The sequence below is a fragment of the Aethalodelphis obliquidens genome, unplaced genomic scaffold (genome assembly GCF_003676395.1).
Source record: "Aethalodelphis obliquidens isolate GAN/ISIS:26980383/991018 unplaced genomic scaffold, ASM367639v1 scaffold84, whole genome shotgun sequence".
Classification (NCBI taxonomy): Eukaryota; Metazoa; Chordata; class Mammalia; order Artiodactyla; family Delphinidae; genus Aethalodelphis; species Aethalodelphis obliquidens.
The window spans coordinates 4,309,127-4,330,190 of NW_020838028.1; the positions used below are offsets into that span (position 1 = coordinate 4,309,127).

General features: G+C 44.1%; 1 protein-coding gene across 1 annotated transcript; it reads left to right on the forward strand.

Annotated features, from left to right (window-relative positions):
- The first annotated feature begins 695 nt into the window (after positions 1-695).
- PRICKLE1 (prickle planar cell polarity protein 1) lies at positions 696-15,047 on the forward strand. The gene is made up of 7 exons (XM_027093468.1): positions 696-3,785; positions 5,462-5,575; positions 6,236-6,373; positions 7,167-7,370; positions 8,678-8,864; positions 9,852-10,715; positions 12,746-15,047. The coding sequence occupies exons 1-7, from the start codon at positions 3,651-3,653 to the stop codon at positions 13,606-13,608; spliced, it is 2,505 nt and encodes an 834-aa protein (XP_026949269.1). The 5' UTR covers positions 696-3,650; the 3' UTR covers positions 13,609-15,047.
- Positions 15,048-21,064: the final 6,017 nt, after the last annotated feature.

Here is a 21,064-nt window from a genome sequence, read left to right on the forward strand (position 1 = left end):
ATCATTCAGCTTACTTGCAAACCTGATTTGTGGGCCCTGTTTCACAGGTCAACCTTAAGAGACAGCACCTGGAAAGAGAATGAACGGAATTTTCCTGTTAGATCTAATTCAGGCGTGGTTTCATGTTTGGCCTAAAAGGTAGTATTTTGGCAAAGCAAACACAACCACGTGTGGATGGCATTCGGAAGACCCTTCGTCATCACCCAGAGAGCACAAGTAATGGCCAGGCTTCCCTCTTTCTCTCGTGCCGCAAAGCAAATACCATGTAGTAATGTAAATGTCTACATAAGGTATATTTGTGAGATCACATTTTTGTCAATTATTTTATACATTCTTGCATGTGCAAGAACCATGCTGCTTCCATATGACGAAGTCTGAGATGGCGAGATACTTAACAGTATGCTTTCTGGACCTGCTGACAAGATGGGTAATTTCTAAAAGAAAAATCCAACTTCAGGTTGTTATGCTATCAGGTAGAGAAAAAATACCTAGTGGTAATGCAGCATGTATACCACTGCCTGGCACGTGGAGGTCACGTGAAGTAACTTATTATTTTTTAATCTTTCTTTCTTTCTTTCTTTCTTTGGTTGTGCTGGGTCTTGGTGGTGGCATGCGAACTCTTAGTTGGGCTTGCATGTGGGATCTAGTTCCCGGACCAGGGATCGAACCTGGGCCCCCTGCATTGGGAGCACAGAGCCTTGTCCACTGGACCACCACGGAAGGCCCTATATATATTTTTTTAATGTTTATTTTTTGGCCAGCTCTTAGAACTTGTTAGTAAATGTAATGTTTTGTCATTTTAAGTAATTATCCTCTGATATAAAGGAAAACGAGAGGCTTTCTCCAAATTTAAGAATGCTGAAGCAACAGCTCATGAGGCCATTGAATTTTTATAATCCTTTTTGACTGTATGTCCTCCTTAAAATGCCCCCTCTGGGTGAAGTGGACTGCCCCACCCCCCGTCCGGCTGTGTCATTGTGCATGTCTGCAGTGCAGCAGCATGACTACTTCACCAAAGAAAAGGTTCCACCCAGGGGGCAGTGCAGGGCTGCAGGGGTTTAAGGTCACCCAATGAGCCCAGTTCTAAGACCACTGCCCTTGGACAGCTGACCCGTGGAGGATCTCTCTGAGGCTCGGTTTCCTCCTCGGTTTTAAGCAAGATACGCCCTCGTGGGGTTGCTTGACGTGGTGATCAGATGTCACAGCACTGATCATGCCAGGCTAGGCACGGAGGTGAGAGGTAGCTGTCAGAGTGTCAACAAAGGACACTGAAAGCTGCGCCTGTGTCACTCATGTTCCTTCAGTTCATCACGAAGTTCGTCGCTTCGCTGATGAGTGGTGAGTGACAGTTCAGTTTGAACCGAGGCTGGGATGGCTGTGGGAGCTGCAGGCTGGAGACGCGGCCGGCACGTCCAGGTGATTGGGAGAACAGGACCATGGCACTGAGTGCTAAGTTATTTCCCTTGATGAGGGTAGTCATTTTCTGTGCAGTTTCCACAGAAGGCTGACCAGGCAATATAGCTGTCAAAGTAATTCAGCTCTTTGGCAATCTGCATCTTTGTTCTAGCCTGGAAAATTTGCAGTTTGTCTTAATTTGTGGTGTTTTCTCTTGTTTTAAAATATAGTGACATTTAAGATTTAGGTTCTAGTTAATATTTATGATCTTAGTAAGTCTGTGCAGAGCAGGTACCTTCACATTTCCTTCCTCAGCCAGATTTGGTAAAGGGAAGATGTGTGTATTTCATGATTCAGGTTCATTTGCATTGAAGGCACCCATTCTCCTGGTGTGGGTATTTGAGCTACTGATTAAATTCTTAACCTCTAGTTCTCTTCCTTCCATTGGGGGGAGTGGTTTTTTTTCAAAACAAAAGGGAAAGACTAGATCCAAGAAATGTTCTGACTTTCATTAACACGTCCTTTTTTACTGAGGAGTACAAGGAATGTGCCAATGTTTAGAAAGCCTTTCCTCAGACGTGAATGAAGTGCACCGGTGTGAACTTATGTCTTGTGTAAAAGGTCAGTCCCTTCCAGTGGTGGGGCAGGAAATGAGGTCACCTTTACTTTTTGTTTGGGGTGAATGAAAGTTACATTTATTAGTTGGAATAATATCTACTGTTGGGCATTGGTCCTCCCTAATAAAGATTGTAGCCATTGGATGTTTGGCCTCGCATTTGTGAACTGTTACAATTTTAATGTTTTAGTGTCCTTTGATTCATCAGATAAAAATCGTCAGTTTTCATACTCACAGGCTTTAATAGGTACCATGTTCTAACAACAAGTATCTAGTGTTGCACTGTGAGAGTCACTGACAAATGACTGTCAGGCTGACAATGTTTACGTTCCACTGTCTTTCCTACTTGTTGCAGCAAATGAGAGAATTTTTTTAAGGCAGAAGAGTTTTTGGAAGTCTGATGTGTCAGACACGCAGTGTGACTAGACTCTGGTTTTTAGTTGTGAGACCTTAGGCAAGTCACTTAACTTCCCTGAGCCTTGTTTGCTTTAAAATGGGGTTGGGCTAATTATCTGTATATTTCTTTCCTTTTTTTGGTGGAGGGAAAGGGGCAGGTATAAAAAGCTGCATCTGATCCTGAAAGTCTTGTATCTTTTTTTTCTTCTTAGTGCCTGGGGACAGGGGATGATTTTTCAGAATTGGAAGAAACTTAGAAGGAACATACATGGTGATAACAAAGTTCCTGGGCTGCAGGTCAGGGACTGTTGTCTTGACACCTTTATAGGCCTTCATCCGAGGAGACTTTCAGAGCCGGACTTACCCTGGTGGCGCAGTGTTTAAGAATCTGGGCCCCGCAGCAGGCTGAGAGCATGCAGTACAGTAGGTACTGCAGAGCTTTTCAGTGGAAGCCTTCTAGTAACACCGCTAAACACGAGTTGTCACCACGCTGGATTTTATTTTAACCTGGTGCTTGGATTCAATTACTGTCTTATGAAGGAACTCATTACTGAACGTCTGGCTGACTTTAGCCCATGGATAGTAAAGGCTTGCGGATTTAATGTGCTGTGAAAGGATTTAACTGTGCTATTTCTACTCCATGAGTAAACGAAGTTCAGTGCCTCTCAAACTTTATTGGAAACCTGAAACCTAAGCAGTGTGGCCCAGCCGACCCAATCTGTGCAGGCAGCCGTGCTCCGCTGGGAAGATGGACGAGGAAATGCAGGGAACCAAGTGGGGTGACTGGAGCCATGTTTTCACGGCACACAGTAGTGGGCAAGGCGGGGGGCGCAAACCCAGCTTCTTCCTACAGCCCCTGAGGCTTCGCAGGATTTCATTTGTGGGCAGTCAGCAAAGCAGTTTTCATGAGAACCTTTCTAATGAACAGTGTGTAGAGAAGCACCTTTTCAAGGCATCTGGAAGTAAACTAGTTTGGGTGGCATTTTCTGAAATGCTGAGCTGGTAAAGGGCCTCTTTCCGAATCACGCGGCCCTAGATTCTAAGTTCCGGGGGCCTGGGGACGGTGACGCTGGCGTCTTGGTCCCTTTCTCTGGGCCCCGCTGTGCGTACGCGGGAATTCAGTAAAAGCTCTTGGAGGGTGAGAGCAACGCCTTCGGGTTCATCTCTTCGGTTTGTCTTATATTGTCCACAGCAGCCACTGTCTGATGTCCTGTGACTGAGAAGCTGGCTGTTTGACTTTGTTATGATGCCTTTGGAGATGGAGCCCAAAATGAGCAAACTCGCCTTCGGGTGCCAGCGGAGCTCCACGTCCGATGACGACTCGGGCTGCGCGCTGGAGGAGTACGCCTGGGTCCCCCCAGGCCTCAGACCCGAGCAGGTAGGAACTGAGTCCTCTGCTTTTCTATTTTTCAATGTGATTTAAGGTCTTCAAGGGTTGTTTTTTTTTTTTTTTCCCCCCAACAGTGACATGCTGTGTCCTTGGGCCTCACTCTTTGGATGGTTTTAAATGTTTGCTTTAAGGTCACACTTAGTTTCTCCATGGACGTTTTCAATCCCTTTCGTACTCTTGGATCCAGAAGCCCTATAAGGATGCTATTTTTGCCCTACTGAGTGAAGACCAGAGTACTGCCTGTGCATTTGTCATGTGGATTTCTGACTGGGGTGTCCCTTTGGAGAGAGTGGGAGGAGTTTAACTTTTTAAAAAACTTCAGTAACAACAAAAAGGTAATCAAAGGAAAGAGGAAAGTTTCCAAGTCAGTCCTCAGCAGTGCCTTTGCTTTGGAAGAGAGGAGATACAGAGCTGTGAGAGACCATCTGAAGTGTTATTGCGTAGGATTTGACCTTTGATAACCTTGCACGTGAAAGATTCTGTCACCACATGGTATAAATTGGAAAAAAAATTAAAGAGCGCATTTTGTGCTTTGTTGTATTGTTATTTTAAGGAAGATGAGAACATTCTGTGTACCTATTTTTATCTTCCCAATATCCTTATAATGATGAACTTATTAAAAATTGCTGGTGTTAGACATAAGGGCCAAGATAGTTTGAAATTAAAAGAGCCAACTAGGCGTATGATTGCTTCTGAGTTATGGTTGTGTTTCCCATTTTCATGGGAGCTCCGATTCATCCAGGGTCTAGAACAATACCTGGCACACAGGTAGCTAGTATTCAGTAAGTGTTTACAACCATACCAGCTCCTGCGGCTGATACAGTGGAAGAGGGTGGCGATCTGGTCCTCCAGGTAGGAAAGCAATGTTTTGATAAACTGCTTCTTAAGAGAGAACCCTTCTTGCAGCTTAGGGCGAGTAGGTTTTGGGAGACACTAAGATATTGAAGCAGACAGGCCCCAAATTGCCTAATCTCCTATTTTTTTTCCTTCAATCCTTTTCATCTTTCCTCAGCACTGCAGTATCCTTCGCAGTACTCATTAAGGATTTCCTTTAGATACAACAGAAAGAAAAAAAAAATCTCAAACAAAAACTGAGTTCTTCTTTCCAAGTGAACTAAGTACAGGTTAATACAGCTCCCTTCCCGTTTCCTTGGGGAAACTGACTCCAGATATTTAGAAAATAGCACCCATGCAAGCAAAGAAAGCTGAACCTTGAGAGAACCTGATAAGGGAGAGTTTACAGAGTTTAACAAAACAGTTTTTGTCTTTGCAACGTGTAAAATTCAGAGAGCAAATCCAATGTGTTGTGTCGTGGCTGGATTGTGGACAGTGTCACACAGCCCTGTGTGGTCATTTCCAGCATTCATTTAGGACTCTCTCGGCTGACCCTAGCATTAAATGTGCATGTCTTATGGTCCATAATTTATGGTGCCCCTAATTGTCACTATGAATTGCATTCCTGAAGAGCAATTTAGCAGCTGGATGCTAGCTATCTGAGGGTTTGCAGTTCTGCTGAGTTGGCTCAGCTGCTCTTCTCATTAGCTACCAGTAGCCAAATCCTGTCCGAGGCCAGAGCCAGTACCTAAAGGGCAGGGTAACTCGAAGATGGAATGAGCTGAAGTGTTCGCTTCCTGTGTGCTGACGTCCTCTTCTCTCTCTCTCAGATCCAGCTCTATTTTGCTTGCTTACCAGAGGAAAAGGTTCCTTATGTTAACAGCCCTGGAGAGAAACACCGAATTAAACAGCTTTTGTACCAGTTGCCACCACATGATAATGAGGTAAAATAACAGGAAGAAGGCTAATTAGGGAAAAAAAAAATCCACCCTGAGCATCGTGGTGCCTCCCATAAACCCCAGCTCCTCCCTGGCTAGGGCCCTTTTGTCCTTCTTCAGTTAAAATTGGGCCAGAGAATACAGCTTTCCATTCTTTAGGAGAGAAAAGGGTGTCAGTGCAATAAACTTAACACAAGTTGGCTTTTACAGTGTTTGCAGCCACCCACCAGTTATCAGGAGCCTACAAATTCCTGCGATCTCCCTACCCCTTCACCCAGAGTCAGTGCTTTATGGTGGCTCAGGCCTGCAGTGGACTTGAGTGCCTGTAGAATGTAGAATGAAGGTGGCAATTAGCAAGTTTAAACCTTTTGTAGAAAGGTTCATGTCTTATGTTTTTTTAGTGTCTCTGCTGATAAGAGTTTAAATTAAACTTTTCATCTTTAAAAAAAAAAAGGACTATTCCTTCAAATTGCATTTCCCTTTTGCTAGAGAGGCTGCAAGATTTGGGGTCATTTTAAACGTATGGGGTCATTTTTAAACTGGCGATTCACGGGGGCAGGCCAGCTCAACTTGCTGTTTTATTTCCTGAAACTTGATTCTGGAAATAAAGAATTGGCGACGGACGCTGTTTGCTTCAGAGTGGTGCTTCTGTTTCTTTCTGTGAAGGTGCGGTATTGCCAGACTTTGAGTGAAGAGGAGAAAAAAGAGTTGCAAGTGTTCAGTGCTCAGCGGAAGAAAGAAGCACTCGGAAGAGGGACGATTAAACTTCTGTCCAGAGCAGTGATGCACGCTGTGTGCGAGCAGGTAGCCGGTTCTAGGATGAGTAGTGATGTGCGTGGATCAGCTCGGGGGGTAGGGGGCAGCGCCAGCACAGGCGTGGGCCCTAAAAGCCTCCAAAAACTGAGAGAAGGAAAGGCAGCGTAGCTTCTTACTACGTGGGGATTCGTGTTGGTAACTGGCTACACTGCTGTGTATTATGGGGGAGGCATGTAAACATCGGGAGAAATACGGCCTTACGTGGGGTCTTGGCTTGGAGTGCGGTGCTGGGGTGCACCTAGTGTTCAAGAACGCAGGGGCGTAATGAAGACATTCGGGGCCTCCTTACTGGCTGTCCTCAGAGTAGGAGTATATCCAACAGGAGGACGCCTCCAGAAAACCACTGCGCATGTCCGAGGAGCAGTCCAGTGTGGTAGTAAATCTGAGGCATGTTCATTCCAGTGGAGAATCATGAACAATCCAACATTAAACAGCAGGAGGGGGGGGCTTCCCTGGTGGCGCAGTGGTTGAGAGTCCGCCTGCCGATGCAGGGGACGCGGACTCGTGCCTCGGTCCTGGAAGATCCCACGTGCCGCGGGGAGGCTGGGCCCGTGAGCCATGGCCGCTGAGCCTGCGCGTCCAGAGCCTGTGCTCCGCAACGGGAGAGGCCACAGTAGTGAGAGGCCCGCATACTGCAAAAAAAAAAAAAAAAAAAAAATAGCAGGAGGGGACAAAAATTAAAGTTTCGCTGACAAACTTGGGATTTAGCATAAAGTGGAAAAGGCTGAGAATCCAGTCATTAAAAAGGGGTCATTTAAGATCTAAATCCTTTTGTTTTTAGTGTGGGTTGAAAATAAATGGAGGTGAAATTGCAGTGTTTGCCTCTCGAGCGGGCCCTGGAGTATGCTGGCACCCATCCTGTTTTGTCTGCTGCACGTGCAACGAGCTGCTGGTCGACCTCATCTATTTTTATCAGGATGGAAAAATTCACTGTGGCCGGCACCATGCTGAGCTGCTCAAACCCCGGTGTTCAGCATGTGACGAGGTAAAAAAGTTCATCCCTTAACCCTGGAAAAAAATAAGCTTCTAGTAAGCCAATGTTCCACTGTTCACACCTAAGCAAAACACAAATCTCTCCTGCTTCAGCTCTGTGTGTACGTTTTTAAGATAACCCTTCAAGTTGGTACAATGGAATAATATGCAGCTAATAAAGAGAAAGCAGCAGGTGTCTTTGTGTATTGATAAGTAGCATGTCCTTGATGGACTGTGAGAAAAAAGCAAGTTGCAAGAAGAGTATGCAGCAATTGATCTTACTTCTGTTAAAGGGGGGAAGAACAAGATTGTATACATATTTGCAAACACTCAGAAATGGTATGTAAAGACATACACTAAGTTAACAGTGGTGAGCATGTTAACTCAGGGGAGGGCTGGTGGTGTGAAATGAAATTTTTTTCCTTAAGCTCTTCATTTTTAAGTAATTTTAGATTTATAGAAGAGTTGCAAAGATACAGAGAGTCCCTGTGTACCCTTCTCCCAGCTTCCCCTATTGTTAAAACGTCTCACATAACCATGGTATGTGCATCAAAACTAAGAAGTTAACACTGGTGTAATACCATTAACTAAACCATAGATTTTATTTAGATTTCCTCAGTTTTTCTACTGATGTCTCTTTTTTATTCCAAGACCCCATCCAGAGAACCTCATTGCCTTTATTCATTATTATCTCCCTAGTCTACTTCAATCAGTGACAGTAAACTTTCAGTTTTTACTTTTATATGTTTAAGTTTTTTCAATGATGTGCTATTTGAAAATTTTTTGAAACCAAAAATGTAAAAAAATTAAAAGTCCTTAATCTGGAGACGGCACCGTCAAACGAAGTGTTATCTTCACAAGTGGTGTTCACATAATCCAGCATTCAGAGAGCGCTAACTATGTTGCACGCTAACTGTGTTGACTCCACAGCCACTTTAATGAGTTTTCTTTATTAAAAGATGCACAGACCGCTAAATTATTTCAATGTTAATGTATTCTTTGCCAGATTATGCCAACAATGTGTGATTGCGGAGCAGAAATAGGACCAAGTGAATGATATCCAATGTAGAATTCTGTTTTGTTTTTTAAAGCATAAGCATGCACTTAGTTTCTCTTTTTCAATGTTTTCACTTTCTGTTCTTGTTTTATAGCTAAATCAAGTTAGTCAGTTAAGCTTAAGGCTGTAAGAAACAAAGTACACTGTCTAAGCGGCTTTAAGATCCAGTGCCTGTCAGTTGCCCAGCAAACGTGCAGTTACTTGACCTTTAAAATCGTTCACAATGATTTTTTTTCATCCTATGGCCTCATATTCCCCTGAAGATAATTTTTGCTGATGAGTGCACAGAAGCAGAGGGTCGCCATTGGCACATGAAACACTTCTGCTGCCTTGAGTGCGAGACGGTCCTGGGGGGACAGAGGTACATCATGAAGGACGGCCGCCCGTTCTGCTGCGGCTGCTTCGAGTCCCTGTACGCCGAGTACTGTGAGACCTGCGGCGAGCATATTGGTGCGTCCGTGGCCCAGCCGGTTGGCTCTGTCACTTATCCATCAGTCTGTCTCTGATTACCCACACTCTTTTTTCTTTCTTTCCTTTTTTTTTTGTTTTTTTAATTGAGGGATAGTTTACATACCGTGAAATGTATAGGTTTTAAATGTTTCAGCTTGATGAGTTCTGATAAATGGGTGTACACTGGATTCTCATTACTTCTGCTAGTCGTGTTCTGTAGAGTTGCCGTGGACACTGAATTACCCCACACTAAGCCACTGGTCCTAGGGATACAGTGGGTTAGGTTCCTGTGAGCCTCTGGTCGCAACATTGTCATCAACCAATCAATATATAATCTTGTTTTGTGTATGTTTAGGTTTAAAGATACCTTATTTAATATATGTTGTTGATTCATTAACATTGAACTCACAGCCAACAGCACTGTAACTCCTGCCTGAACAAAGCTTCTCTAACACATGGATTGCTTCTCCAAGGCCTCCTTGCGCTTAGGAACACTAGACAGCATTTCAGCGCTATGCTTGGGCCATTTTAAACAGCAAAACCACCCACAGAAAGCACAAAAAATGCGAAAAAATGCCCCTAAATCGGCCGCAGGTGTGAGTGCAGTAGTGCCCTTTGACCCCAGCTGGAACACACACACACACACACACACACACACACACACACAGGCATCACTTGACTCAAAATTTTTTGCCACCTTGCACATGTCCACAAATGACCTTGAAAGCTCTGTGAGTATTGATTTTTTTTTTTTTGAGTATTGATTTTTGAACTACAAAATATTTAGCGCGTAGGCAAGTTTGTAAATATGGAATCTGCAAATAATGGGAATTAATTGCCCCTGTGTAACTCACAGCCTTGTCAAGATCTGGAACAGTCCCATCACCCCCAAGCGTTCCCTCATGCCCACAGTCTGTCTTTTCTGTTTCTTCTGCCTTTGTTTCAAGATGGAACTGTGACCTGTTACTGGATCCTTTTTTGAAACAGGTGTGGACCATGCGCAGATGACCTACGACGGGCGGCACTGGCACGCTACAGAGGCCTGCTTTTCCTGCGCCCAGTGCAAAACCTCTCTGTTGGGATGCCCCTTCCTTCCCAAACAAGGTCAGATTTATTGCTCAAAGACATGCAGCCTCGGTGAAGACGTCCATGCCTCGGATTCTTCGGACTCTGCGTTCCAGTCGGCTCGATCGAGAGACTCCAGAAGAAGTGTCCGGATGGGCAAAAGCAGCCGGTCAGCGGATCAGTGTCGACAGTCTCTCCTCCTATCCCCTGCTCTGAACTACAAGTTCCCTGGCCTTTCAGGCAATGCCGACGACACCCTTTCTCGGAAACTGGATGATCTGAGTCTTTCCAGGCAAGGAGCAAGTTTCGTCAATGAAGAATTTTGGAAAGGCAGAGTAGAGCACGAAACCCCAGAAGACCCTGAAGAATGGGCTGAGCATGAAGATTATATGACGCAGCTGCTCCTCAAGTTTGGTGATAAAAGCCTCTTTCAGCAGCAGCCCAATGAGATGGACATTCGAGCCAGTGAGCACTGGATATCTGATAACATGGTTAAAAATAAGACCGAGTTAAAGCAAAATAACCAGAGCCTTGCAAGTAAAAAATACCAATCTGATATGTATTGGGCACAGTCACAAGATGGACTGGGCGATTCTGCTTATGGCAGCCACCCGGGCCCTGCGAGCAGTCGAAGGCTCCAGGAATTGGATCTGGACCATGGGGCTTCGGGATATAATCATGATCAAACACAGTGGTATGAAGATTCCCTGGAGTGTTTGTCAGACTTGAAACCAGAGCAGAGCGTTCGGGATTCTATGGATTCCTTGGCTTTGTCTAATATCACAGGTACATAATCTAGGGGTTATGGGGTATTTGAAAAAGGAGCCCCTAAAAAGTTCATTCCACAAATTACAGGTCAGCACCAGCGGGGGCTATGTTATTTACAACTGTAGACCAAGGAGAGGAAGGAGTTTCAGTTAAATGCCAAAAACCCTGTAGCAAAACAAACACGTGTATACATGTGTGCATACATATAAAATATATTTTCAGTACAGTCTTTGGGGATAGGTCTTATTATCCCTGCTTTGAAGAGGAGAAATGAATTTATTGGGATCATGGAGTCTGCATCTGTATCTGAAGAAAGATATTGGACTCTTTGGATCATGCTGTGAATTTCAAGATATTAAAATCAACATGTGTACTCTATAAGCACAGAACATTTTTTGTATTTTCCTAAATTGCCCTGTGGTGACAGACAGCTCAAAAAGAGCTAAGTTTTTTTTTACCCAGATTATAAAATCATTTCACAAAATAATTTTCAAAGCACATTCATGTCAGTTATCTATGTTTCGTCCTTAAAATGACCTGATAGAGTGGATATTATTGCATTTTACAAATGACGAAACTTGAATTTCCAAGAGGCTAGGGAATTCCCCGGTGGTCCAGTGGTTAGGACTCGGTGCTTTCACTGCCAGGGTTCAATCCCTGGTCGGGGAACTAAGATACCGCAAGTGGTGCCGAGAGGCTAAATGCCAACTTTACATAGGTGTTTAAAGACAAGATTGAACCTGGAACCCAGCCCTCCTGAATCTTACATTTGCAGTAAGTTTTTGGATACAGAAATACTGCTGTCACTTGGCTAGTTTTACAGTCCAAGGAATGACATTCAGTCCTTTCATAAAGGTTATGTTACATTGTAACATAGGCAGGAAAGGCTTGAGCAGCTGCCCGCCGCCAGGAGGGACCCTGTGCCAGGTACCGGGCAAGGAGGGATAAGACAGCTACTCCCCTGGCTTTGGTCAGGCTTGTCAATGTTAAGGCCTACAATAAAGGGGACCTGAGGAATGGTGGGCAAGACTAAATATTAAGCACCTCCTGTTTGCTAGGCCCTATGACAGGTGTTTTAACAGTTAATATCAAAAATAGACAACATTTGGTATACGTCGTGCTGGTGCTGACGTTTCTTGACAATGATGGGCTGAAAAACAGGCTTTCTTTAGAAAGTAGGAAGCTGTGTAGCCTCCATTTGACAACAGTTCACACCACTTCCTGTTGTTCCTTGCAGCTGTCTGGGTTACATCCATTTCTCTTAACTTGCCTGAGCCCTGTTATAACAAGGAGTGCAATATTGGTTTTGAGAAAAGTTTTAAAATGAGATTAATAGGGAAGTGGCATTATTAGTTTATGGGTTGAAGGGGCAGAAGACTGGATGAAGGTCTAGGTCAGGGGTTTGGCAGACTTCTTCCGTCAAGGGCTAGAGAGTACTTTTGGGGCCTTACAGTCTTTGTTGCAACTACTTAACTCTGTCATTGTGGAAGAAACCATAGATAGCATGGGAGCAACTAGGTGTAGCTGTGTCCCAGTGAAACTCTATCCACAAATAGGCTGTGGGCTGGACGTGGCCCTTGCGCTGCACAACCAGGTATAAGACTAGTCTGGCTATAGGAAGAGGACCATAATGTTAGTCGTGTGACAGCAAAGGGAAGGACTGCGTTCAGAGACGTTCAGATGAAGCAATCTGACTTTAATGGGTTGAGAGACAGAAGCTTCTATGTGTCGTACCAATAAGCTAACGACAGGACTCTTACGAAGAGCTTTTCAAGTTGGTGCTCATCCCATGGGCTGTAACTCACGTTTGGCTCCAAAATGGCTGGGCTCGTAGGAGATGCTGGGCCCTTTGTTTCAATAACAAAATTCATACCTCTTGTCAATTAAGTGTATATTATAGTATGTTGGTTTTGCCTAGTGATCATTAATCAGATACTGAGGTTTGAGAGACTTCACTTTGAAATGCTTCCTTTCAGAAGCTTGTTGGTAAGAACTGTCAGAGTGTCAGGATTACTGAGAATCACATCTTGTCTTGGCTTTTCTTTTAGGGGCTTCGGTGGATGGAGAAAGCAAGCCAAGGCCATCGTTATATTCTCTGCAAAACTTCGAGGAAATAGAGGCAGAAGATTGTGAGAAAATGAGCAATATGGGGACTTTGAACTCTTCCATGCTGCACAGGAGCACAGAGTCCTTGAAGAGTCTCAGTTCAGAGTTGTGTCCAGAAAAAATCCTGCCTGAGGAGAAACCAGTCCACCTGCCAGTGCTCCGAAGGTCCAAGTCTCAGTCCAGGCCACAGCAGGTCAAGTTTTCGGATGATGTCATAGACAACGGAAGCTATGAGAACATCGAAATCCGGCAGCCACCGATGAGCGAGAGAACTCGGAGACGGGTGTACCATTTTGAAGAAAGGGGACCCCGGTCTCATCACCATCGCCGCAGAAGAAGTAGGAAGTCCCGCTCGGACAATGCTCTGAACCTTGTTACAGAAAGAAAATACTCTCCCAAGGACAGGCTGCGGCTTTACGCCCCTGATAACTATGAAAAGTTTATCCAGAGTAAGAGCGCGCGGGAGATCCAGGCCTACGTGCGGAACGCTGAGCTCTATGGGCAGTATGCCCGTGCCGCTTCCAGCTACACCCTGCGGAGCCCGGGGGGCCCTCGATTCCTGGGGCTCCACGGGGAGGACGACGGCTCTTGGTGCTCCTCCACCACCTCTTCCTCCTCCGACTCAGAAGAAGAAGGATACTTTCTTGGACAACCAATTCCTCAGCCCCGGCCGCAGAGATATGCATACTATACAGACGACCTTTCTAGTCCAACTTCCGCACTCCCCACTCCTCAGTTTGGCCAGAGGACAACTAAATCCAAGAAGAAAAAGGGACACAAGGGCAAAAACTGTATCATTTCTTAACCGAGTAGTTGTGGAGATGGTTAAGCTTAGCCATTAACCATCTTACATCGAATCTTTTTTCTTCCATAGGAAAGTTGCTAAAATAGATTCAAGTGCTTTGCCCATGTAAATGAGACCCCGACTGCTGTTTACAGTGTCAGATTAACCTTTGGAAGGTGTGATTTCTCCATTTACCCTCCTTGGATGGTGCCAGGTGGACGTGACCTCTCGTGCCTGTTGGGTGCATCACAGTTTGATACAGCTGCTTTGATCTCCAACCCTCAAGAGAGCCTCAAGAACCTGTTGAGAGGTGACTGGATGGGGGTGTTGATTTTAGACAATGGAGAACTTGAGCCACCTTTGTAAAGCACTAGTGTTTGTCCTTTATCTGCGCCAGGTTGGCCCAGGTCCTGACAGTCTGTCCTGTTGTGTGGCATGCACGTAGTCATGTGACCCAGCCAACGCTGTGCGTCCCATCATGCGAGGCCACGTCGTCCCCTTCCAACTCTCATTAGCCAGGTAAACATTATATTGTATTAGCTCCAGCTAGAGATCGAAAAGAACATTGCTATTTATAATGTAGTATTTCATAGACTTAAGTGTATTCCTAATTTAACGGTGCAAATATTAATGTATATACTGTACAGTTCAGATTTTAAAGCTGATATTTTTATATCCCTGAAATGTAAGATGTTTGTTACACTGCAGTGCTAGATTTGTTAGGGAACCAGAAACAGCATTTATGGATGAAATGATTGCTTGTATTTTAGTCAGGGTTTATAAGTTTAGATGGTCAAATTTATATTGCCTAGTGATGGAAAGTTCCCTTTTTTTTTTTCAATATTAAAAAGGCTCTGTATGCATGGTGGGGCTATGTAAATACTCTTTAAAACTATGGCCCTATTAATCTTACAAGTGTTATTTATGGGTCAAGCAATGTAAACTGTATAAATGTAAAAACAAACAAACAAAAAAAAACCCCTACACATACACGTACACCTGGAATATATGGTAAAAACAAGTAGAAGCTGTTTGGGTGAATACTTTTTTTCCCCTTTGGGATGGGCAGGGGTTGCCTTTCCCATTTTCAGCAAGGTAGTGATTATCTCATGGAAAGAGACCAAAAAAAACTACAAGGATCTGCTTTCTGTGGCAGAGTACTTTGTAGATTTATTCCTTTTCATCCCTCCTTTCCAGCTAATTTGTTGGCCTTTAGCAGCAGTTTTGAAAACCGGGCCTTCTGGTTATGTTTTTCTTTTAAAATCTTTAGAGGATGCTGTATTACTGGTTACTTCAAGTTAATATGTGGTTCTATTTCAAGGGAGAATTACGTTGGATTTGAACTGATGAGCTAATATTTTGGTATGAGCCATTCTTGCACATATGTTTCAGTCCTAACTCAATGTCCCAGTGGTATCTCAGAACTTTAGGAAGGTATTTAATAAATGCTTAATAAATAACAAACTACCTTTCTGAACACAGATCTCTGCAAACATATCCAGATCACTGGATCCATTCTGCTCCTTTGATTTACCTTGCCGTTCTCCTACCATTAACAGACCAACATTTGACTCCTGCGTGTCCACTTGCCCTACCAGTCGGCACAAAATAGAAGTTGAGGTACAGAAGCAAAGCTGTCCGTATTTACTGGTATGGGGAAAAGCTGTTAGGCCTTGGGAGGGCAGACCTGAATCCAATAGGAAAACCAGTGCTCGACAGCATCCACTATACCCACCCCTGGATAGGGCAAGGTTTGGTATCTGGGCTAGACAGAGGCCCTTCAGAAACACACCAGTGAGGGGAGAGCTCTTTCCTCAATAACCGTATCACCATTTCCCTTGTCTGGTTCATTTTAAAAACATAGCAGCGAAAAAATAATGCATACACGTGGTTAAAAAACAACAACAAAAACAGTGAGGAATCTCCTTTCCCCTCTCCACCCCTCAGTTCCCCTCCCTAGAAGTAACCACTGTTATCCATTTCTAGTGTATCCTTCAGATGTTCAAACCATATTTACATTCATGTATCTTTTAAAAATGGCAGCACACTAGACCGGCTTAGACTTGCTTTTTTCACTTTACATGTGGACATTCCACATTAGTGCAGATAGGTCTGCCTCATTCTGTTCTCGCAATGACTGCTTAATAGTCTACTTTTGGATATACCATAATTTATGTCACCAGTCCTTTAGTGATGGGCTTGAATTTCCTTATAGACATCTTATCCTGCACTGGCACATATGCACATAAATTCTGAGCAGCACAGTTCCTGGGACCAGGGTTATCACCAGTTTTCCTCCAGAAGGCCATCTCCTGCTCTACATTTACAACGTATGCGAGTGCTTCTTCCCTCACAGTCTCACGTGACACAGGAGCAGACTTCCTGATTTTTGAAGACCTTTTCAGAACCTATGCTGCAAACAGTGGGCATCCTTTTAGAAAAGACTGTTGCTTGGAAAGGATGGATAACAAATAGTAAACAGGTAATATTCAGCCTTACTTCACCTGGAGAAAGGCAGGTATAAGCTGAAGTCACGGTCCTCTAGCTTTCAAGTCATAGTTGCTTTTGCTTCTGGCAATAATCACTCTATTCATCTTTCCATTTCCTTATATAAGGGTCATATAGATTGCCAAAGGTTTTAAGGGAATGCAGAAATATTTATTCATAATAATAATGTACCCTTTAAAGATTTTAAATCTTGGTTAATAGCAATAACAAAGAAGACTATCTACAAAGGAAGAAAGGGAAGCAGCTACCTTGCAGTTCTGTAAAGAATTAGGCTAGAAAACTAGGCCTACAGTTGCTATAAAGTGTTCATATAGATTTAGTTAACAAAGTGTCTCACTAAACTCTAAAATTTGGTCCCAAGGTAAATATCAAATATTAAAACACTGCCTCTAATCTCTACCTGGGTGAAGCAGAACCCTAATGATTGCATTTTCCTCACTTCAGACCAAACTGGAGAACATTTTGCTTACAGCCCGCATAGGGATGCTGATAAAACGTCAATGGGAACTCCTTTCAGCACTCAGTAAAAGAAAATGATTCACCTTGTGTATGCACTTGCTCTTCTTGGCACTCTGCTTTCCAGTTCCTGAGTTAAATAAAAAGTACCAGAAGTGCAGGGAGAGATTTGCTGTCTAATCCCTCTCACTTTAGAATACAAAGCACGGGCCATCCTAAAAGGGTAGTAAAATTGGAATGGGCACTGAAGACTGCTAGATTTCCCTGTGTGGCATGTTGCCCTGCCCCACAAGGTCCTTGGGGGACAGGCTGGGCAAGTATGGGTGTGGAGGTGTTTGGGGAGTGCCCGAGGGTGCGTAGTGCACAGGATTGTCAACACTGTGTGGGCAGGCTTTGGTTGACTGACCTGCTCTCTCCTAAGGCGCACTCGACTGCTGCTGTGGACAGAGAAGCAGTGTACATGCTAGACCTTCAGACTTTCCAAAAGGAATGAGGAATTCGAACTTCTCTAAAACGTCTGCCAGATTCTCAATGCTAGCAACTAATTCAGACATTTCTGAAACCCTTTGAACAAAATGAGCCTGCCATCAGCAAGCCACCAATGCATGGGTTATAAGTTAAGCACTTGAAGCTGTCTCTTGGAGCTGTCTAGAGGAGGCACGACTAATTACTGTTTACAGAAATACATGTGACCGTTTTTTGAGGCACAAGGAAGAAAAATTATTGGGATTAAAAAAAAATTCCACTAAGAGCCTCATTAACAATTTAATGTTAGCAACACAATTATAAAAAACCTTTTAAATTAGGCAAATGAGAAAATTGCTAATTGCCTAGTTAGATTCTCTAGCCATTCTTCCAACTGTCTAAAAACAAGGCATGCTTCTGTACAGTCACATGGGTTTTCTGTTCACTGTCAAGCACAGGAGGAAGGCTTCCAGGTAAACAGGAGAAATACACAGAAGCAACTGAAATTTGCATCTCTGAGCTCATGTTTTGCCAAAGTCACAGAAGCAGTAACTTTACCAGGGGAAGAAATTTGAAGGGTGGCTTCCACAAAATGTTTAGGAAGGAAGTGTGGAGGAAAAGTAAGACATGGGGTATGTGTATAGACTTGGTCACAGGATCAGAGCCAGTCTATTCTTTTTCAACAGACCCAGCTAGCTGGTCAGGTAGTCCCATTTTAGAGATCCGTTTTAGCCTCAACTTCTCTTTTTGCAAAAGAAATTTCACATCCCTACTGCTGTGTGTGTACCAGGTGCTGTTAGGACAACTTTAGAAGTAGCTTGCAGCCCATTCTCCAGAAGCAGCTTGCAGCCCATTCTCCAGAAGCATTTGATTCCAAACATAAAAATACTAAAAGTAAGAAACTAGTTCTCTTAAATGCTAATACTTGCTATAGTGTTCTTAGGTCAACGAACCAAGTAACTGATGTTGGATAAGGTGATTACTGGTCTAATATAAACCTACCATAAAGCTGACCTTGGAGTGATGCAAAGCACACTGGTCTTCAGGATTCAGATCTGGGTTAGGAGACTCACGTCTCTCGTTAACTCAGGCGGGTTAAAAGCTCTCAGTTTCCACTTCCGTAAAATGAGAGTACTCAGCCACCTCAAAGGTCTCCTTCCAGCTTCAGTATTCTGTGGAGACTCGATTTATCGGGTCAGCCAACAGAAGAGTCTTCCCACTCAGCATAAAGTGTTGTTTCCCTTTTCTGACTCTTTCATTTACCAACATATTAGGCAAGGATGCCTAAAAGGATGATCCTTCCAAACACCATGGCTCATGGGAGTTGGGAACTGTAAAGGAGGTTGGTGCTTTTTTATATTAATGCTTGGGACTCTGAATGGGCAAGAGGTTAAACTAAACCGTGAAGTTTGGAAATGGTTATCTCCCTATCAGAGCATGTAGGCAGTCTGGAGATGGCATAGAGTATGTGGAAGACAAGATATTTTCCTCCCAAATGTTGTTTCTCCCCAATTAACAGGATGAAAAGTAAGATTTTTTTTCTACAATGCTATTGGCAGCATAGTCCGGAATCTCTGAACAAGTTGTAAGCAAAGCTGAAAAAGTGTTAACTGTTTAATCTTGGCTCCTAGAATAGGAGAGTTGAATTACCAGGCTCATTCCACTGAAATGGCTCTTGGCAAACCACAGTGGGTCCGAGTACCGCAGCCAAAGAGCTCTGGCTGTGGGAGCTGTGACCCTACCTGCTACCTGCCCCTTAACAACCGCCTCTTAGGAGCCTCAAAGGTGTGTTCTAAACTAACTAACTCCAAAGCACAGGTCATGGGAACTGACAGGTGAAAACCAGGAAAAATCTACTGAGCTAGGATTTGAAAGTTATCGAAACTTTTTTGTAAAGTTATTTTTATATATTGCCCATTACAATCATATCACACTTTAACTGTACATACCAATAGCTAGCGTGTCCTGGAGTCAGGATTGGAACCTAGTTCTGAGTGACCACCGAACTTCTACTTCTTCCAAGAACACTGAGTGTAGCGTTGAAAGATTTGGGTAAAACCTTGCCTCTGCCCCTTCCTGCTATATGACCTTAGATGACTTATACCTTCTGCCCTTAACGGTAAAGTGAGAAAAAAATCCCTATTGGCTTATAACATGTGAAAGTGTGTGTGAATCTAAAGAACACTAGTGTGGCCATTCTAACCTTGTTCAGATAATGAAACAAATGAAAAACATGGTGTTCCTCTCTGAATCCTACATTTAGTATCTTAAACCTGAAATGTACTGTAAGCTACATCCGATATGGTACATTAGAGTCTATACAGAAGTAACAGAACACAAAGTTTTTAAAAATGGTAAATTCCTACAAGGCGGGACTAGTCCCATGCCCCTCCCCCCGCTTGGAGGGCGTATCTCCTTCACTCAACATTCCCACCTCAGGACAGGGAGGCCGTGGCCTTTGCAGCAGAGGTTGAGCTGCCCCAGAAGATGAGATGTTGAGAAAGCAGTGCCTCTCCTCTTGGCCGCTGGGGTGGACCAGGTTGCTCTTGTGTTGGAAAGGTGATTTTCACACAAGACCCACCTCTCAGTTGAGTAAGCCCCACAGGGTTCAGCAGAACTCCACCCACTGGGATGGTGGAAAGCCACACTGGCCAAGCCCACATCATGGCTAAGGTTCAGTCCTGGCCAGTAAAGGAAAGGGAACACGAACGCTTGAGCACGAAACGTACCTCAGCCTGCTGAGCTGCAGTTCTGCTGGGCTGTAGCTTCTCTCTCCCCTCCCTGAGCCCTCCACTCTCTCTCTCTCTCACACACACACAGCCCCATCTGCTGGGGGCTGACCCCCTTTCTGGCCTCAGAAGCCTCAGGCAAGCGTAGGGTGTGGGCACACCAGTCGGCTGGTGCTGGGCCCGCTTGAAGGCATCGCAGACGTTTGGTCCGTGTGTCTTTCTCAGGGGCTTGGTTATGAAGGATGGCCTCTTCCCACTCGAAGGATGCAGGGACAGCATACCATGTCTTGTCACCGGGTCCTCTCCCTCTCCCTGGGCAGCTTGCCCAGGCTTACCCTCTCAGTGAACCCTCACTGCCCTCAAGGACAACAGCAGGGTCTCAGCCAGAAAGCCTGAGTGGGGGCACCGGCAGGAGTCCCAGAACAGGGCCCTGAGGCAGGAGGAGCTTTCCCAGATGGTGCAGTCCTGAAGGCCATGTGCCAGTCAGCCAGGCCTACTCTGTCCTCGCCTCCCCCCATGTCATACATGTTCTAACCAGGAGAACCAGGACAGCACATGGGCAGCTCAGGTGGTGGATAGAGACCTCAGATGTCCTCTTGCAGCAAGCGTCTGTATATGTTGTGGTTATTTTCTATCTTACATGTCCTCGAATGTTTATATTTCAATAAACTTCAACCTTTTCTCTCTCTCACATACACACACAAATGGGAAAAAGATTTAAAACCTTACACAATTTTAAACAAGTGTTGGTGAAGACGTGGAGAAAAAAGGAACTCTCATACACTGTTGGTGGGAATATAAATTGGTGCAGCCACTACGGAAAACTGTATGGAGATTCCTCAGAATAAGTTAGAACTATCATATGATCCAACTATCCCACTTTTGGTATTTATCCAATGAATATGAAAACAGTAATTTAAAAAGATACATGCACGCCTATGTTCACAATAGCCAAGATATGAAAACAACCTAGAAGCCCACCTGATGAATGGATAAAGATGTGGTACATATATACAATTGGGCTACTACTCAACCATAAAAAAGAATATCTTGACATTTGCAGCAACATGGATAAACCTTGAGGGTATCATGCTAAGTGAATAAGTCAAATGGAAAAAGACAAATACCATATGATTTCACTCATGTGAAATGTAAAAAACAGAACAAATGAGCAAACCAAACAAAAACAAACATGTAGATACAGAGAACGGAGCAGTGGTTACCAGAGGGGTAGAGGTGGGAGGGAGGGTGAAATGGCTAAAGAGGATCAACTGTATGGTGACGGATGGAAACTAAATTTTTGGTGATGAGCACACTGT

Coding starts and splice junctions, on each gene's coding strand:
- PRICKLE1 (XM_027093468.1), top strand. CDS start 3,651: ATGATGCCTTTGGAGATGGAGCCCAAAATGAGCAAACTCGCCTTCGGG. Junction 3,786..5,461: donor CAGGCCTCAGACCCGAGCAG/GTAGGAACTGAG, acceptor TCTCTCTCTCAG/ATCCAGCTCTATTTTGCTTG. Junction 6,374..7,166: donor TGCACGCTGTGTGCGAGCAG/GTAGCCGGTTCT, acceptor TTTTGTTTTTAG/TGTGGGTTGAAAATAAATGG.